Here is a 19,303-nt window from a genome sequence, read left to right as displayed (position 1 = left end):
AGAGAATTTAAAATAAAGTAACATCATTGTGTTCATTTGTAAATAACATATTGCAGCCAACTGGTTCTTAATTGCTCAGACTGTTGATAAATAATCCAGGCCTCCTGCTCTCCACAGACAATTTGCTTTGGATCAGACCAGGCAATTCAAACAATACTAATTACAGTGAAAACCTTTATATGAATTTTTGTTTGTTGCAGGGAAGAAAACCCCTGTGTAAAAGGTTAAGACACTTACCTCTGATTTTTACCTGAAACAGAACACCTATTACCTAAGTTCAAGTTATATTAGTCAAATGCATTTTGATGGAATAAGAATATGTTAAAAATATGTTTCATTGCTTTTCCTGTTTATTGTACCATCATGAATTATGTTAATTTTTATGTTTTTGACTAAAAGATATAACAGATGCAGAAACTTCATTTAAAGCAGTGTTTTCATTGAAATAAGCTATGTTGCTAAACGATTATGTAGTGTAACAGAGATTTGTATGTTAATAGACAAATGTGTCTATACTAGAAAGAAAATAAGACCTTAGGAAGTCTTCACTATATCAGGGGATTTGCTGTAACATGATATCATTGTATTTATGATTTTATGGTGTTAAAATGAATATTAAATGAAACAAAATTCCCAAGGATTACTCAGGAGGCAGCTAAGTACATAACATTTTGTACAGATGGTTGGAAGGCACAATTTTGCTCCATCACTGCATCCATATCCTTGAACGATTTCAACTGAAGACAGCATTTCTTTGAATTTTTCATTAAACCAGACGTCTTGAAATATGAATTCCTTTTATGTTTCTGTGAGTTTTGGCTAAAAGAACCCCAGTGAATAAATCATACAATACTACGTGTCACCAGCACTTGTGAATATTTCTGCTTTGTTATTCTATTCTCAGTAGAGCACCATTGATTATCAAACTCAGCGGAGAGCATTTTATGATCATATATCTCCATTAGCTCCTAGTTTGACTACCATAGATTTTTCTGGTTAAGCCTGCATTATGTATTAGGAAGCCTATCTTTTCAATACAAAGTTTGATTTCATTTTTCTAAGCCTAGAACTCTTATTATGTATTATGTATAAAGATTCTTATCTTTTATATGTAAAAATAGGCTGCACTGTCTTTGTGTAACTGAAATATATGCCATCTTTTTTTTTCTTGATTCACAGTTAGCGTTTTGTGCTATGAAGATGAATCTCTACAACGCAATGGCTGTCAGGGTAAATATTTCTTCACTTGTTAAACAAATGAAAAGTCAATTGTGCCCTGAATTCGCTTTTAATAAAAGGAGCAAGCCAGAATAATGCAAATTTGATTGATATGCTAATGGTTAGAGAGAAAAGAGTACATAGTTAAAAAGTTAGTTATACTAAATAATCTTGGCAGTGTTAAAAATTAGAGTAAAATGTAAAACATGTCATTATCAGTGCTTATGTTTTAGAATGTTAAATATCTCTGAGCCATAACTAGAGAAAGACCGTAAATATTAATGAAGCAATGTATTAGTTTCCATATGTCATATAGAATATTGTGATAAATAGATGAACATGGTTCTGGAATATAAGATGCCGGCCCAATACAAATCAATTAGAAATTATTCATATGATTTAACAGTAATAAAGTCAGTTTCCACCTTCGAAGTTTTATTTCTATCATCTCTGTGTTCATTTTTATGTGTTATTTTCCTAATGGGAAGCTGGCTTGGTTTCTACCCAGATTTTGGGAGTGGGCCCAACAAAAGTATTATTTCTCTTGTCTAGGACAGTATGGTAATAGCTTAATTGTCGAGCTAATTAGAAATTACTTTGGTGGATTTCATTAACGTTCTTAAAACTTATGTTGTATTATTATATTCTCTTTCATTGATCTATGAGTTCTTCTGCTAATAATGCATTTTATTTTGAGTGAGGCAAGGTAGTAAAATACCTTTTGATGGTCCTGGGCTGAACTATGGCAGATCAATTAATGTTATTTTGATTTTTTTATACTGTTTTAGGAAGGGTGCTTTTCTTTACAGGTATGGGTGTGTGCAGAGCCTGGCCCAGGGACAGTCCCCATGTTCTGTCTGTCCACCTTTCTGTTCTCTGTGGTTTAGGGGGAAAAGAAAGAGGAAGAAGTAGGTCTTCTTGCTTCTTTTTCTGAGCCAGACGTGGAGACTGTAGCTGCAATGGGCTATTTACCTTTATTAGTAATGTATTACTATAGGAAAACAATGTGATTCTCCTCTTTTATCGGCAATGCTTGAATCTGGGAATTTAGGAGATTTTGATTGTCTGTAACATCTGAGACTTCAACACTGTTAGATTTCTTCTTTTCTGCTTACTTTGTGTCAGACGTGTCTGCAAAGTAAAAAGCAATAGATGAGTGAGAACGTAAAGTAGTTGATGACCTAAGACTTAGATGCCTCCAGTGATCACAAGAGGAGAGAGATAGAGACACAGAAGATGGGGTTAGAAAAATGCATTCTATTGTTTGTTATTTACCCCCAGTCTTCCTATTGAATTTTTTTTAACGTTTATTTATTTTTGAGAGACAGAGTATGAGCAGGGGGGGGACAGAGAGAAAGGAAGTCACAGAATTTGAAGCAGGCTCCAGGCTGTGAGCTGTCAGCACAGAGCCCCATGTGGGGCTCGAACCCATGAACCATGAAATCATGACCTGAGCTAAAGTCGGACGCTTGACCGACTGAGCCACCCAGGGGCCCCTGAATTTTTATCTGGCTTGAATCATGATTCTGTTTACCTAGATTAGAAGTATCTAAGAAACCCACATCAATATAAACCACTTGGAAGACCAAGTTTTTTACTTACTCTAACATCATACTACAAGCTGCCTTTCCTACTAGCATCGCCTAACGTCAATTGTTTTTGATTAATGTCAGTGGACAATGTTGAACTTTTCCTGAGCCCTGTGATCATGGAAAACAACAAAGTTTTAAAAATCTCCCCACTCTCGGGACACCTGGGTGGCTCAGTCAGTTCAGCGTCTGACTTTGGCTCAGGTCATAATCTCACCTTTCGTGGCTTCGAGCCCAGCATCGGGCTCTGTGCTGACAGCCAGCTTGGAGCCTGGAGCCTGTTTCGGATTCTGTGTCTCCCTCTCTCTCCGATCCTCCCCTGCTCATGCTGTCTCTCTCTCTCGGAAATAAATTTAAAAAAATTTTTTTTTCTTAAATCCTTCACTCTTTGGGTTCTGGAAAAACAGCCTATAGGCCCGGGGTGGAGGGGCAGACCCTTCACCACAAGGCTTAGATAAAAGGCACAGATTTGCCCCTTGTTTATCTATGACAAGGCCAGGGCCCACCTTCCTAATTTTCCATTCTTTACCTCACAAATGATTAGCAGAACTGCTTATCCCCATTGATCAATTGGAAAAACATGTTTATTAACCAAACTGTGGTTAAGGTTCTCTCCTTCCCCCAGATCCATGAAGTTAACCAGCATAGAATACCTCTTCTTGAGAATAGGCTCACTTCCCAGTAAAACATTCTCTGATCTACTGGACAATTATGCCTTTCATCCCACTTCCCCACGCCAGGTTCTTTCTAGCCTTGTTTATATCTTCCTGTAAAAGAAAAACTCTTTTTGCTTAATTCTTGATATACTTGCAGATCTTATGGTCAAAGTGCTCTACCTCTGGCAGTAGTCCCATCCATTTATTGTGGTGATAACGCACTCCCTCTCCCTTGCAATAATTCTTTCAAATAAAGTCTCTCTTGCTATTTCTGGTTTTATTTTTTATTTGATACATTCCAGGAGAGAAGACTTGAGCTGATCCACTAAAGATGCATAGGAATTTTCGTGAGCTATGTGGGGGATGTAAACACTACTGTGGGAATTTATAATAAAAACACTTTTCTTAGGAAGATGTGCAAAGACTGCCTTCAGAGGTTTGGATGAATTGACTTAGTAATAGACTAGGTACTTACTACACGTTCCTAAGATGAGGAGTCAGGAGTGAGGCTTACTTGCATGGAGGACAAAATGATTGCCTAACAAAGATAACATTTTAGCGCTGGTTGATCACAGTGACCAGAACCAAATTTATCTGTAATAAGTGAATTTTTGCAAGATGGGGCTCAGAAGACTTTGCTTTCTGTAGGAGTGAGTGGCTGAAGAGATTGGTGTTTGGTCCACACCCCTTCATGTTGTGCACGTCAGAACGTTACAATCCTGGCTGGATACCTCTCACTGAAGTTGTACTTCTGATACTGACACCTCTGCCTTTTCAGTTCATCAGCTACCGAGTAACCTTGTTCATAATAACTGTCCCTTAAATGATTTAAATATGGTTGGCTGTGCATGTCCAGGAAGAAGAATTTCTAAGAGTCATAGATAACTACCAAAAATTTATATGGCCAATAATATTCAGACAGATATATATGTAGATTCAAATCATGAATAGGATTTTCACATATGATAGAAAAGAAAACTTTGGTCTTAATTTGCTGTATGTACTGAGCCAATTACAGATTATATGTTTGACTGTTGACCCTCAGCCTGACACATAAATTAACATCAATTGCCAAGGAGGCTAGTGGAGAATTCCTGAAAAGAGAGGGATTTTAGAAATTTTTTTTTAACCTATCCATTCCTGTATAGAGGCCACTTTTTTATAACAAAGAATAAATTATATGTATGTGATTTTTTTATTATAATAGGTATTCACATCCCGATTTGCTGCGTTTATTTTTTAAGGGGTCACCTTCTCTCTAAAGACTTTACGATCCCCCTACCCATGTAGAATTGATCTCTCTCTCTTTTTATATCCTGTTTTACCATTGACATACTTCTATTATAGAACCTGTAACATTTTATTATCCTTACTAATTTACATGCCTATATCCACCCCCCACACACTGTAAGTCCCTTGGGGCCCAGATCCTATCTTCTTAGTCTTTGCATCTACAGTTCCTGACTTATGGTAGGTGGTTAAATAAATGTCCCTGAATAAATCATGAATGTTGGCCCATTCTCTTCTAAACAAGGAGTTAAAAGGTCATTTGTTTTAAGTACTTTTTGTTTAAGTCCCTCAGTGTCTTTGGAAATTATTTAGGACTTTCAGACTTTTCTGAGAATCTGATGAGGTCATGTGTTAGAGATAAATTGGGTATGGTAAGGTGATATTTGGTTACTGCAATTCTCACATGAATGGAAGATCTCATGAACTTTAGGACCTTTCTAAAGTACCAGAGCATGTACAGGTTTGAAGGAGGTTTGCTATGATACAAGCTACTGTCAAAACCCACAGTATGCCTTTTCAAAATCTGTTACTGATATGCTGCTAGGCCAGTGACAGACAATTAATACCGCAATAAATTGCTCAATAAATTTTTATATTAGCTCTTGGGGCCTTATTCCTCCTATTTCTCTGCAGGACACTTTATTGCCTTTTGGTCTTTAATTCGACTTTACTCCAGATTAGAGTTCTGTTTTTCTTCCAGCTTCTTGGCTATTCCATTGTGGATCTCCTCTAAATTTGGCCCCCTACTTTTTTTTTTTTTTTTTAGTTCTCTCTTTTTGAACACCTTTTAGTATCTTTTTAAAATTTTTTTTAATGTTTTATTTCCAGGAGAGAGAGAGAGAGAGACAGCATGAGCAGGGGAGGGTCAGAGAGAGAGGGAGACACAGACTCTGCAACAGGCTCCAGGCTCTGAGCTGGCAGTCAGCACAGAGCCCGACGCGGGGCTCGAACCCACGAACTGCGAGATCATGACCTAAGCGAAAGTTGGTCGCTTAACCGACTAAGCCACCCAGGTGCCCCAACTTTTAGTATCTTATACAAATGTCATGAACTGATTCAGTTGCTAAACTCATTTCTCTCCGTATCCGATTTAGATATGCAATTGTGTATCCTTTTACAGCCTCGCAAAGAACTGACCCTCCATTTCTGATGCCAGTCAGCTTCTAACTGGGTGTCACCTCAGGTTCACCAAACACTGGGCTTAGCATCTCAGGTGAATATAGTCAGCCTCAACCTTGTCCTTGAGGCTCTTATTTCCCCAGTAGGATGACTCCAGATTCTCACACTTATGACCTCAGTGTGTGTGTGTGTGTGTGTGTGTGTGTGTGTGTGTGTGTGTACACAATATAGCTGGCAGATATCTGAGTACACCTTAATCAAACTAAGCTCCCGATTGCCAGTGGGAGCTATATGTCTCTGAGGCCAGTAAAGAAAAAGATTGAAATACCATATCTTCTCTTGGTTAGTCAAACCGTTAGTAAATAATAATAATGACTTAGCAATTACATAGGTGTTTCTCCCTTCCAGGTACCAGTCTAAGTTGTGTAAATATTTTAACTCTTCTCTGTAATCTTCACAACCAACTCTTAGAGGTAGGTATCATGTTTTCAATTTGAAAGATTAGGAAATAGAATCACAGAAAGTTTTCTTGCCCGAGGTCCCACAGCTCATAAGTGATAGTGTTAGGAATTGAACCCAAGAGGTCCGCTGCCCACATTTGTGTTACTTGTGACCATTTGTACTCTGATCTTTACTGCCAGTCTTCTTGTTTGCTCAGCATCTTGATGAGAACAATTATGTGTACCCCGGACTGAGCACTTATGGAAACTTTATTACTCATGCTCAAATTTTCCTGATCCTCACAATTCATGAGTGTCTTACCAGTACTATATTTTACTCAGGGAATTCTAAACTTAGTGACGATTAGCAGGAGACGAAGTTGAGTGTTACAAGCTTTCCCTTGCAGGCAGAATTTTGGCTAGCTTAGGATGACAAACCTCTCCTTGTAAAAGGATAGTCAAGCGGTGTGGCCTTTACCTATCACTCTTCTAGCATCAGAATTCATCCTCCGTCATAACCCTAGGACTGCTGTTTTCAACTGCTAATCTCTCTATACATAAACTCTTAGAATATACTGGTGTTTAGTCAACTAAACATAATGAGGATACGTAATCTGTCACGGAATTTGGAAGTTAACAAAGGTAAACTCCCTGAAAATTATACGTTCCTTATACTGTTTTCTGAACAGCCTCCTTTGGGCTGTCTTCTACATCTTGAGTCCACTTTGTCTGTCTCTCCTACAACACCTGGCACCGTATCAAATGAATGTAAATTTCAGGAAGTGCTACTGTTCAGTATCTTGGAGATCTCTTAAAAAATATGGTCCATCAGACTTTTTCTTCTCACGTTGAAAATCCGTGAGGAATGAAAAATGGAAATAATCACGATCTTACAGAGTTTTAAAGGAAACTACAGGTATAATTGATTATTTCAAGTAAAATTCCTTTTATCTTGTAAGCCTTGTACATGTTACTGATCCATCGTATGTATTATGTGATGATATTCTTCTGGAACCCAGAGAGTCTCATCTGATCCTTTATTATTTCAGTTATTTTAAATGATTTCTCTTGAAATTAGTGCCCCAAAACATTTTAGTTCAGATAGAAATCCTCACCTTAGGAAAATTAAAAGACTGCAATAACAAGAGGATCATTAGATTACAGATCACTTAAAACGACTGGTTTGCAAAGTGACCATAATGTTATTGGTTCTTTCTTCTTACAGGCCTGGATTTGTGTAATACAAATTTTAATTTACAAATATTAATTTAGCTTGAAACATTAAATAACCATTTTCTTTTGTTTCCCACTTATGTCTAAAAATAAATACGTGAGAAACGATTATATGGTGGCTTTACTTAAAAAATAGTTAAATATGTGTCAGATATATAAGGATTCATTTCAATCTCCTACACCGTTTATAATCCTATTTCATATTTATAACACTATAAAGTATGTATGTTTAGAATAATGACTCCATGATTAGATGGATAGAGATAAACAGGTAAAATAATTCAGGAAAAAAATACTGAAGTTCTCTTATACACTAGACTTTATGTTAGGCTCTAGGAATACAAAATAAGTAAGACACAGTCTTATTCACACAGAGAAAGATATCCCAAAATGTCAGCCTAAGGAATAAGAGGAAAAGGATTATACAGACCACCCCAAGCTTTTGCCTGATGATGGACAGATATTTAAATGACGGATCGCCATGCAAAAGAATATCTCTTCTCCAGTCCTGCTATTTCTAGTACCAATATCATTGTGAAATGATTAAATACATTTGTATAGCAAGGGAGTATAAAATCAGAATGGGAAAACAATATTAAGGAGAAGAAACTGCAGATGGAATGAGTATCCAGAGTCTTCTATTAGTTAAAAATATGTAGTTAAGATTTCCATTCATATGTGTATGTTTCTGACATGATAATGCATCAACACAGAGTATGAAATTTGGATATTACTGTTTTTTAAACACCTTTGAAACTTTAGTAAACCTACTTTTCTGATCTTACTGTATAATCTAGAATGTTGAATATTCTAAATAATGAGAGTATCACGAGTAAGAGTTCCACTTATATGCTCTCATATACATTTAGAGCATTAATACTGGGTAGGTTATTATCAGTAATAGAAAATTCCCATGTCTTCATTTTAATTTTAGGTGAGAGGCATTATGGTTTTTCTCTTTTGATAACATTAAAGTTACTGTGAATTTTGAGGAATAAAAGTAAACCAATAGAGGGAAAATCTTTTCTATGAGCAGATGGCTTTTGGTATATCAAGATTTTGCCATTTGTTTTAGTGCTTAAAATAAACATTATTTATAAAACCACTTACATTTTGATGTTACTTAATGAGGAATATGCATCATTGATTTGACTAGCTTAAGAGGTCATTTAGAACTTGCCCGTTAACAAGCTGTAATGTGCTGAGCACACAATGACTTTGTTTAAAATTATCTATTCATAGCTGATCAATGACAATAATTGTTTTATACCAATCACTTCTGAAAGTTGCTAATTACTTTGAAGGACATGAATACTAGCCTTTCTTCTTCTTCTTTTTTTTTTTTTTGAAGTCATAACCCATTCACCTTGAAATTAAGAAATGTTACGGAAAAGCATCTTGCCTACTCAAAGAACTTTTTAATTAAAAAGTTTATTCACTAGTACTAGGATATCAACAGGAAATTTAGGTAAAATTGGAGATGTCCTTTGTTCTTCGAATAGAAAGGATAGTAGAGTCTCCACAGTATTCTATCTTATGTCAGTTAGTGATTGTTAAACTGGGCTCCTTACAATATAGGAAAATGGTACCTTCTAAATGAAAGAACACGTACACAGACTTTTCCATTTTAGGTAGTGCATCCATAAGATGTTTTAGTAAAAAGAGCCTGGGCCTATGCACAAGGTTATCATGAGAATTAGAGCAGTTAACATAATACCTGGAGAATTCATGAGCTCAATAAATTTTAGATCCTTCACTTCACTGGATGGCAGTGTCTTCACCAGTCCAGCAACCAGTTTCTACTTTTACCTACTACCGCTAACAAAGCCATTTAAAGATTGATTATAATTTAATGTGGATGACTTAACCATTACTTGCTCAGTATTTACTTTAATATCCAATTGTGAATAAAAGGATTTGTCTTGAAGGAGAATTTTAGCCTGCCTTGGAGTAGAGGTCTAGGGAGTTTGAATATTGGAAGATACCCTTAGAACATAGCAACTGTGGACAGTCTGGAAGTGTTTGGTGCTGATTCTAGTATTTGCCTGGTTTGAAAGTGGGAAGAAGCCCATGGCACTGGCTTCTTTAGGTATCCTTCCTATTGGCATTGATTTTTGATTCAATTTTATTTTTGTCCTTTCAGACTTCTTTTCTCAGAATGGGTACCCACCACTCTAGTGTGACCTAATTATAAATCAACAGCTTTCCTTTTTCCTTCTCAGTACTCCGGCATGCATCTTTTATATTTTCTGGCACATTTAATCTTATTTTATTTAGAATTTAATGATGTTTTCAGGTTATAATAGTTCCTTCCTTAACACTATTTGATATTCTAATATTTTCCCATTCTTCCTGAGTCACTTCTATTGCCGATGATGGATTTTGTGTCAGTACTATTGTTTGAAACTCTTCTCTTCTTTAATACAGTTATTACTGTACATACAATAAAAGTATGGTGAAATATTTGAAGCTATCCAACTCTCTGTATGACTGTAGGCAATCATTTAGCCTAGGAATCCATCTCCTCTTCTATCAAATGAAAGTAATAATAATCTTTACCTCAAAATAATACTGTAATGATTAAATTAGATGAGCCAGGAAAATATTCACTTATTTGCATGTATGATTTATATACTTATACATATTCCAACTGATTATTCTTTTTCATTAGGAAAGTGGTTTGTATCAATTCCTCATCTTTTGTTGTTGGCTCTGATATAATTTTGGTCAAATTAGAGGGACACAGTTTCTAAAATTAGCATATAACCTTAGAAAAATTGACTTTTCTTATTTCATGAATTTCTAAAATAAGATCATTTGAAAAATATTTGGAAAGACACCTTTTATACCATTTTTACACTAGGTTGCTGTTCTACTTGTTTGTTCTACTTTACTTTCTAGAATTATTATCTCTGATTCCATTGTTCTTAACAAGCTATGCTGCATGTCTTCAATTCTTGTAGTCATTCTCATACTGGGAGGTTGACTAAACCAGTTCTTCCGAACTTAAAATTTGCTGTATTGCAGGTTGTAAAATACCCTTTAAATGGTCATGTTTTAAAACACAGAAAAATACAGCATTCAAGTAAAACATTTTTCCTGTTTATTCTTATTGATCTTGCATTCAAATTATAAAAAAAAATTTTAAGCTCAACATATTTAGTTTAAAAAACGTAGACCTGGGGGATAAAACCCAATGGACAAATGTGGAGTATCTAAATTAATCACCCTTTCCTATTAAATAATGTTTAGCAGGTGTGTGTTCCTAGCTTAGCTGGCTGTGCAAAACATTGGAAGGACTTCATATCCAAAAAGACAGTCACTCATAAAATCTGAATAATTCAAAATTACATGTAAACTGCCGTAACATTTTTGGGAATGAGGCTAAGTATTCATGCAAGGCTAAGTTAATATTTTTCGTTTTTTCCTTTTTCTTCTTTCTCTCTCCTTTAAAGAAATTGAGGTGTTTTGGCTTGTTTATTTTTTTCCAAAAAATAAGATCTATGCATTATTATTTTTTTTGCTTTGAGTTTTTCCGATAGAGATTATCTTAGCAAAGATAAAACATAAGGAGGCTGATTCTCATGATTTCTAGAGCATACTAAGACATCGAGTAGCCCACTTAAGTGGTTTCTCTTAGAGCCCCCAAATATGCCTCTCATCTAAAAACAAACAAAAAACCCTAGGTACTTTCAACAGAAACGTTCATTTATTGACACTTGCATTCCAGTGTGTGCCCAGTCCTGTAAGGTAATGGTTTGGAGAATGGGCTCTGGCATCCTGGTGTAATTCCTAGACCCATCACCAATGGCCATGCAGTTATGGAGAAACTGTACAACTTCTCTTTTTAGCAGTTTCCTCATCTGTAAATAAGATAAGAATATTTCTCGTAAGAGTGCTCTAAAGACTAAATGGCCAAATAAAAGCAAAACTCTTAGAATAATGCCTCACATAAAATAAAAACTCAATAAATGGTAGTTGTCGTTACTGCTAAAGAACCATTGAAATGTCATGATGAAGATGTAAGATAACATTTTGTTTAAAGATTTTTGGAAATTTTAAAAGCCCATATGAAAATTGATTTCAGTGAGACCAAATACAATCTTCAAGCCAGTGGATTATGAAAAATTAAAAACTCCATTTGGTCAGGAAATAGAAGTGGTAGAGATTGATAAAGCAAATTTTTAATTGTTCAGTAGGTAATTTCACATATAGTGTTTATGAAAAATTATAAATATTTTAAACTACAATAACCAGTAAGTATGTTCTATTTCTTAATATTTTATAATAAATCTGAGTACAATTTCCATTTGCAACTACATATACTGTTATGTAAGTGGAAAAGCCTAAGACTTTATTTGATGTGAGATATCCTCCATCATTGCCTTGATTTTCAAGACCTAGTAATGTTTTCCCTAAAAATGTTCACGGGTATATTTTATCTTTGTGTTTACCTCAATAGATTCAGAAGCAATGGCGAGGCTATCGAATTCGGAAATACTGCTTTAATTATTTTTATTTGAGGCAGTACCTGAGAGCTGTTTCAGAGACCAATGATGCAATTAGGTGAGTGGTCTACTAGTGAAAATTTTAGAAAGGTTACTTAACAGATATTGATCATTACCATACTTCAAAATACTTGTTGGAACTCAGTGATATTTTAGGTAGAAATTTATTGATAAGATAGAGATGATGGTTCTACTTACCTTAAAAATTTATTGTTTTGATATTTGAAAATATATTGTACTCATGACTATAGATTATTTATGTGTACAGTAGGCCTATCTTGGTTTTATGCAAAATAGTTTCAGAAAAGTTAATTCATTTTGAGATGGATGTATCTGTAAAATGATTCCATAGATGAACATTTAAATATGATAAGGCTCAGATGTATTTTGAGGAATATGTTTAATAGCAAGAAATTAACCTCTCAAAGGAGAAAACACCATGGAGCATAATTAAAATGAACTGCTTTACTACTGTCAGCTTTTATTTCTTTGAACACATAGAAAGCACCTGGATTTAGGTCATAGGATGATGTCTTTTGTAGATTTATGCAAAGTAAAGCTATTGTAACACTATTCAATCAACTTTACCAAAGCTCTAAGTATTAGGTTTTCATATACCTTCAAACATAGTTTTTTCCTCTTGTAATATGCTCCATTCTAATAATGTATAGGTGACCATAGCTTATAATACTTTTAGATTAAAAAGGAAAGAATAACTAATAACAGTTGCAATTTGTGTAGTTGTTTTAACTTTTTTCATATGCATTATCTTCTTTTACTCTTAAAATTCTTTGAACTAGAGAGAACAGTGGCACAATAAATTGTTAAAATAAGATTTTGCCTGAGACCCTAACGCGATATATAAGAAATATCTAAAAACTGATTTTTCCAACTTTTAAATTGGGATATGTTGTGTATAGAAGAGGATCTGGTCTTTGGAGATTAAGTGTTGGCTCTTTGTGAAGTCGATTTCTTTGGAAAAAGCACTGAAGATTTGAGAGGATTGCATCAGGATTTGGTCAGTTGGAGAAGTTGGAAATCTCAGAAACGTGGGCCACAGCAGACTGCTACTTGATTCCAAAGTCCTGGAGATGGGGGGCTGGCTCTCTGCAAATGGCCGGCATGAGCCTGTCAGGGGAGAAGGAACTGGCAGAATATGCAGGAGAGGGAATTTGAGCGGGGCTGGGACTAAAATAAGACAAGTAAGGCTCTTAAGGCACAGAAATTGAAGAGGTGCTTCCCGGCAGGGTCGTGCAAGCGCCAACATTGTACTTTTACATCCAAGATGGCATCCTTAAATTTTACACTGGACAGGCCTCTCTTACTTCACCCTAGTCCCATTGCTGAGTAGGAGAAGGTCCTCGAAGAGACAAATAAGTGAAAGGCAGGTTTTGAAAAGGTCTGTGTTTTCTATTGGACAAGAAATCATTTCCATTCATCCTTATCTTCTCCCTGGTTTTACTGTCTATATTTTTAGTTACCAAGGATACCTGGTGTATCAGTACTGACAATTAGCTTTAGTCTGATATTCTTTACCATACTACAGACTTATTCTTTTTTCTACTTTAAGTGTTTTTAAGCTGGTTGTGGCAAATGCTTTTGCATTATCTGCTAATCTAATCATACATGTTGTTTTTCCTTTCTGACTTATTGACATGTTATAAAATGCATTTTTCTTAAATAAATAAAATTGTTGGCCAGTTAGTTACAGGGTACCTTACTGATGTAATTTACGTGATACAATACGGCTCTCAAAGCCCCTTCCCTTCCTTAGGGGGGTCTGCCATGAAAACAACATAGAGGTTGAGAGATTCTCACATACTAGGGGATGAGCTGGGACAAAGACTCCCTGACAGTTGAAAGACTGTCTCGCCCAATTGTGCTCTCTCTAGGGCTTGTGGTCCAGAGGACTCTTGTTCCATGGAGGCCACATGGACCATAATGTTCACTATCTGGTTGCTATAGCCAAATTCATTACTGTACCAGAAAATGAGTTCGACAAAGTGATCACTGAGGGCAATGCCAGCCCCAGCATCAAAGGTGGAAAAGTGAGTGTCATAGTTAAAGTTGCAGGAGACAGCCTAGTCCTCATTGTAGCCCAGATGCCCTTGAGGAGGCCTTCAGATACCTTCTTGATGTCATTGTATTTGCATTCTCCAGAAGACAGGTTAGATACATGACTGACAGGAGTGAGGACACAGAAGGCCATGCCAATGAGCATCCCATTCAGCTCTGGATTGGCCTTACCCACAATCTTGGCAGAGCCAGTAGAAGCAGGGATAATGTTCTGGGCAGATCCTTGACCATTACACCACAGCTTCCCAGAGGGGCCACCTACAGTCTTCTGGGTGCTAGTGACAACATAGACTGTAGTCATGAATTATTCCACAGTGCCATGGATGACCTTGGCCGGAGGGTCACACAGTTGGTGGTGCAGGAGGCATTGCTGACATATTTATCGTAGTTCATGCCAATCACAAACATGGGGGCATCAGCAGAGAAAATGACTCTCTTAGCTAAACCCTTCAAGCTCAGCCTTCTCCACAGTAGTGAAGATATTACTATGCAGTAGTGGGCCCTACAATGTATTTAGCACCAGCATCACCTCATTTGATGTTGGCAGGATCTTGTTCCTGGAAGATAGAGATTGGGCTTTTTCTATTGATGACAAGTTTCTCAGTCTCTGTCTTGGCTGTGCCACTGAATATGCCATGGGTGGAATCATACTGGAACAGGTAGATCATGTAGGTTAAAGTCAATGAAGGGGTCATTGATGGCAACAGTATCCACTTTGCCAGAGTTAAAAGCAGCCCTATGGCCAGGCACCCACTATGGGCAAATCTGTTCACTCTGACCTTCCCCATTGCATCTCAGGGACGTGAATGGCCCTGCACAAGAAGGTGGAGCGGTTTGTTGAACTGGGAGGAACAGAGGAGATATACTAATATTAAGCCATCATTGTGTGCTAGGAATATCTCTAAGCCATTGTTATTTCTTTTGATTTATTAGTAACTATATCAATATTTTATATAGGATACTTACATTCACTTTTGTATGTATGATTAGTTATAATTTCCTTTCTTGTATTATAATTTACAGGTATTGTTATCAGGGTTTTGCTCTATTTATCAGATTAACTGAGTGATCATATGGTATGGTGATTGAAAAGGAAAAAGGCTACTCTGTTTTCCGTGTACTCAATGCTCAATACTTGTACTCACTAAATGTGTGGGCTTTGCATGCCAGGCAATCTCAGGTACCAGTTAAGTATCCTACAATGTGACTCCGTTCTAAAACTAGTTATCTGGTGATGTCATCAGTTCCTACAGATGAAGGGCTCAGTCCCATAAGAGTGTCTCACTCCCCATCCCCACCCAAACTGCAGATGTCAGTCGCAAATGGTATGTTCCCAGGTGACCTATAACTGCTGTCCAACTTCGCTACAAATCAGAGATTCATAGGACCTCCTCCTGAAGATCAGTCATTTGCTAGAACCACTCAAGAGCTCAGGAAAACAGTTTATTTACTGGAATGCTGGCTTATTATAAAAGAACACAACTCAGAAACAGTCAGGTGGAAGGGATTGCATAATGCAAAGGACCGGTCATCCCCCTGGTACCTCCATGTGTTCAGCGACCCAGAAAAATCTCTGAATTCTATAAAGAAAGAAAATTTCATGGAACCTTCCTTAGGTAAATATGATTGATTAAATCTTTGACCACTAATGATCAACTCAACTTCTAATGTCTCCCCTCCTCAGAGGCAGAGGGGCGGAGCTAAAAGTCCCAATCTTCTAATCACATGATTGGTTCCTCTGGTAGCTCGCCCTCATCCTCATTAGCATGCATTAGTCATCTCACAAACATGCAAAAAGACACCACTTTGAGGAAGTTTCTAGGGTTTTGGAATGGGGTTTGGGGGAAGGGCCGAAAGAGTGCTCTGTGGGTGCTAGGAGGTCTCCTTGGCCCAGAGGATAGCCCCGCAGGTAACATGCATGTGTCTCCATGAATGTGAACTGGTTTCGCTTTTGTTGTTTGCTTGACAGTGATTGGCAGTTGCAGGACAGCTTATTTTTTTATGCTTTCCTCTCTCTCAGAGGTCTGCAGCAAAGACAGCATTCTTGTGCATTTCCTCATTTCGTCCTACGTTCTCTGCCACTCCTGGGGGATGGTTCGGGAAAACTGACACAGTCAAGTTTTGCTCTACAGTCTTATTCTGAGCAAGGAGGGCATTCCTGGTTTTTTTCCTCAGGTTATGCCACCTATCTTTACGAATTTTGCACCTGGAAGTCCTGGGCTCAAATCTGCATCTTGAGGTATCTTATCTCCATGGCATCTCTAATCCTGGTGGAATTTCCACTCCTCTTGGTGGCCCTTCTTCTTATGTATCACGCTTAAGTGTTTCTCATTTTACCGATGACAGGGTTTCCTTTTCTTTTCTTTTAAGTAATTTCTTTTTTTTTTTTTGTAATTTTTTAATGTTTTATCTATTTCTGAGAGAGAGACAGAGACAATGTGAGCAGGGGAGGGTCAGAGAGAGAGGGGATATGGAATCTGAAGCAGGCTTCAGGTTCTGAGCTAGCTGCCAGCACAGGGCCCAACGCAGGGCTCGAACCCACTTACCATGAGATCATGACCTGAGCTGAAATCAGATGCTTAACCAACTGAGCCACCCAGTCGCCCCTCCTTTTATTTTCTTATTGCCTTTCTTTTTCTACAGAAGGTTAAGAGTGGAAGGGGTAGAGATAAATTTTCTCCACTATCTCAAAATTAGAAATATATTGTTAACTTTCTAATATAAATCACAATTTGTTTTCCTTTCTGTTACATAAGAGTTTTATAAATATAAGGAAAGCATGCTACAGGGTACCACAGAGGAAGCACACAAGAGGAACATCTATGGCAAAAGTGACTAGTGTGGGTCAGAGTAGGAAGGGGATCCTAGAGGCGAGGGACATTTCTCAGAGGCTGTGAAGCTGAACCCTGAAGGTTGTGCAGAAATTAGGACAATAGCACGGGAAATCTCACTGAGGTTGACACATGGAAGACAATAGAAAGATCAGCTAAAAGATAAGTCCAGACAGTTGAGCAGGAACCACACCATAAAAGGGCATCTTAGGCCATGTGAAGTGGAGTCTGAATGCCTTTCTGAGAACATCAGAGTAGATGTCACTTTTAAGAACAGCGGCAGCAGGATTACATATGTGTGTTGGTACGCATGTTCAGTTGTATTTTTCACAATAGTTATATTTAAATAGACTGTTGGATATTAAAAACATCATCGAGGTCACTAATTTTATAGAGATAGTGTTCTTTTCCTTCTCATAGAAGGACATATGATATATTTTTGAGATTATTTCTTTACAGTTTTTTGTTCTTTTTTTCATTGGAAAATATTAGAATCAGGATTCTAGTTACCTTTTCCTGCATAACAAATTACAGATGAAGTAGCTAAAAATAATGCACACTTATTTGTTCATCATCTTGTCAGCCAGGAGTCTGGGAAGGGCTCCTGGCCTGGGCTAAGGTCTCCTGTGTGTTTCAGCCAGAGCTGCAGTCTCATACAAAAGCTCGACTGGGGAGGCTCCTCAGTTACATGGGCCTCAACTACTCTGGCTGTTGCACTGGTGTCCCTCACTTTCTTGCTGCGTACACTTCCCTGTAGGGCAGCTGATAACATGGAAATTGGCAAGTGAATAAGAGAACACAAGAAAACATGAAGATGGAAGCCACATTCCCTTGATATCCTGATATCAGATGTGACATCTCATCAGTTGTGCTATCTTCTCTTCATGTGAAGCAAGAGACTGGGTCCATCCTACACTCACAGGCAGGGATCACACACAGGGATGAATACCAGAATGGGGACTGTTGGAGGTCCTCTTAACCGCGTGCTTTCCACGTAGTGTCTTACACATTGAATTTGTTCAATAAACATGTTAATTTTCAGCAGTTTGTCTTGGACAAAAGTTAACTCTAACATTTACTTATGGCAGTATTTTTAAGTGATGTCTTTTCAAGACTATATTTCAACTTAAATATTGTATCAAAGCAATTATAATGTATCCTGATTTCTCATACCAACATTAAAATGTATAGTTTCTGGTTTTCTAAAAGAAAAGACCTAGTGCATTCCTTTATCTTTGATAGGGTAAAATTTATAGAACAAAAAGTTAATAAAATGTATTTTACGTCAGAATGCTTTTTTAATGTTTATTTATTTTTGAAAGAGAGAGACAAAGTATGAGTGGGGGAGGGGCAGAGAGAGAGAGAGAGAGGGAGACACAGAATCTGAAGCAGACTCCAGGCTCTGAACTGTCCGCACAGAGCCCAACATGCGACTTGAACCCAAAAACCATGATGTCATGACCTGAGCCAAAGTCAGATGCTTAACCAACTGAGCTACCTACAATTGTAGGTGCCCCTACATCAGAATATGTTTGATTTGAATTATGTAGCCAGACAACATTAGGCTTAACTCTAGTTTATCTGCTCTTTTATTACTAGAAATAGTTTATTTATTATATAGTTAATAAAAAATTTATGTATAAGTATACAAAACTATATTTTTGTAACTAAGAGTGGACTTATCACAAAGATAAATGGAATTGATTAATTTTCAATTGGCAGACATGTTCCTTTGTAATATCTAGGCTGATATGCAAAAGCTGCCCCAGGTTATGACTAAGGAAATTATAGAATGAAATTAAAAATTAGCCCCAGAGTTACTGATTACTAGCATTAATAAAACATTATTAGCTTGGAGTATAGAAAACTGACTTTTTATGGACAGAAATTTAAGCTAGAAGTAATATATTCCCCCAAGTTTATTTTTTCAATGTAGTGTTTGGTGGTTAATACTTTATAACCATAACCCTGTTTTGAATGTAAATTTGTCATTCATCGAAGTGAATCAAAGTCTTTCAGCATGTTGATTTTGTATAGCATGGTTTGGCTAGAAAGATTTTCATGGCTATTATTCTTTACCTATCTTTTAAAGTATCATGAGAGTTTTTTTTTAAAGGATATATTTATTTGTTTTGATTTTTTTAACTGCTCAATTGAGATACAATTCATATACCATACTGTTTATCCATTTGAAGTGCACTATTCTGTAGAGCTTAGTATATCCACAAAGTTGTGCGACTATCACCACAATCAACTTAAGATATTTTTATTATCTTAAAAAGAAATTCTGTGCCCTTTAGTAGTCACCTCCCTATTCTTCCCAACCTCACTCAGCCATAGGCA

The 19,303-nt window shown here is 36.8% G+C and overlaps 1 protein-coding gene across 1 annotated transcript in view; it reads left to right on the top strand.

Moving 5' to 3' along the window:
• Positions 1–19,303, top strand: part of SPATA17 (spermatogenesis associated 17) — a gene marked incomplete at its 3' end in the record, with an annotated part of 145,774 nt that overhangs the window by 27,428 nt on the left and 99,043 nt on the right. The window contains exons 4-5 of the mRNA XM_039249895.1: positions 1,180–1,230; positions 12,008–12,111. Coding sequence (XP_039105826.1) covers positions 1,180–1,230; positions 12,008–12,111 — 155 coding nt within the window. The remainder of the gene's footprint in view (positions 1–1,179; positions 1,231–12,007; positions 12,112–19,303) is intronic.

This window comes from Hyaena hyaena, unplaced genomic scaffold (assembly GCF_003009895.1).
Source record: "Hyaena hyaena isolate Hyena2069 unplaced genomic scaffold, ASM300989v1 scaffold_349, whole genome shotgun sequence".
Classification (NCBI taxonomy): Eukaryota; Metazoa; Chordata; class Mammalia; order Carnivora; family Hyaenidae; genus Hyaena; species Hyaena hyaena.
This window is presented reverse-complemented; position numbering and strand designations above follow the sequence as displayed.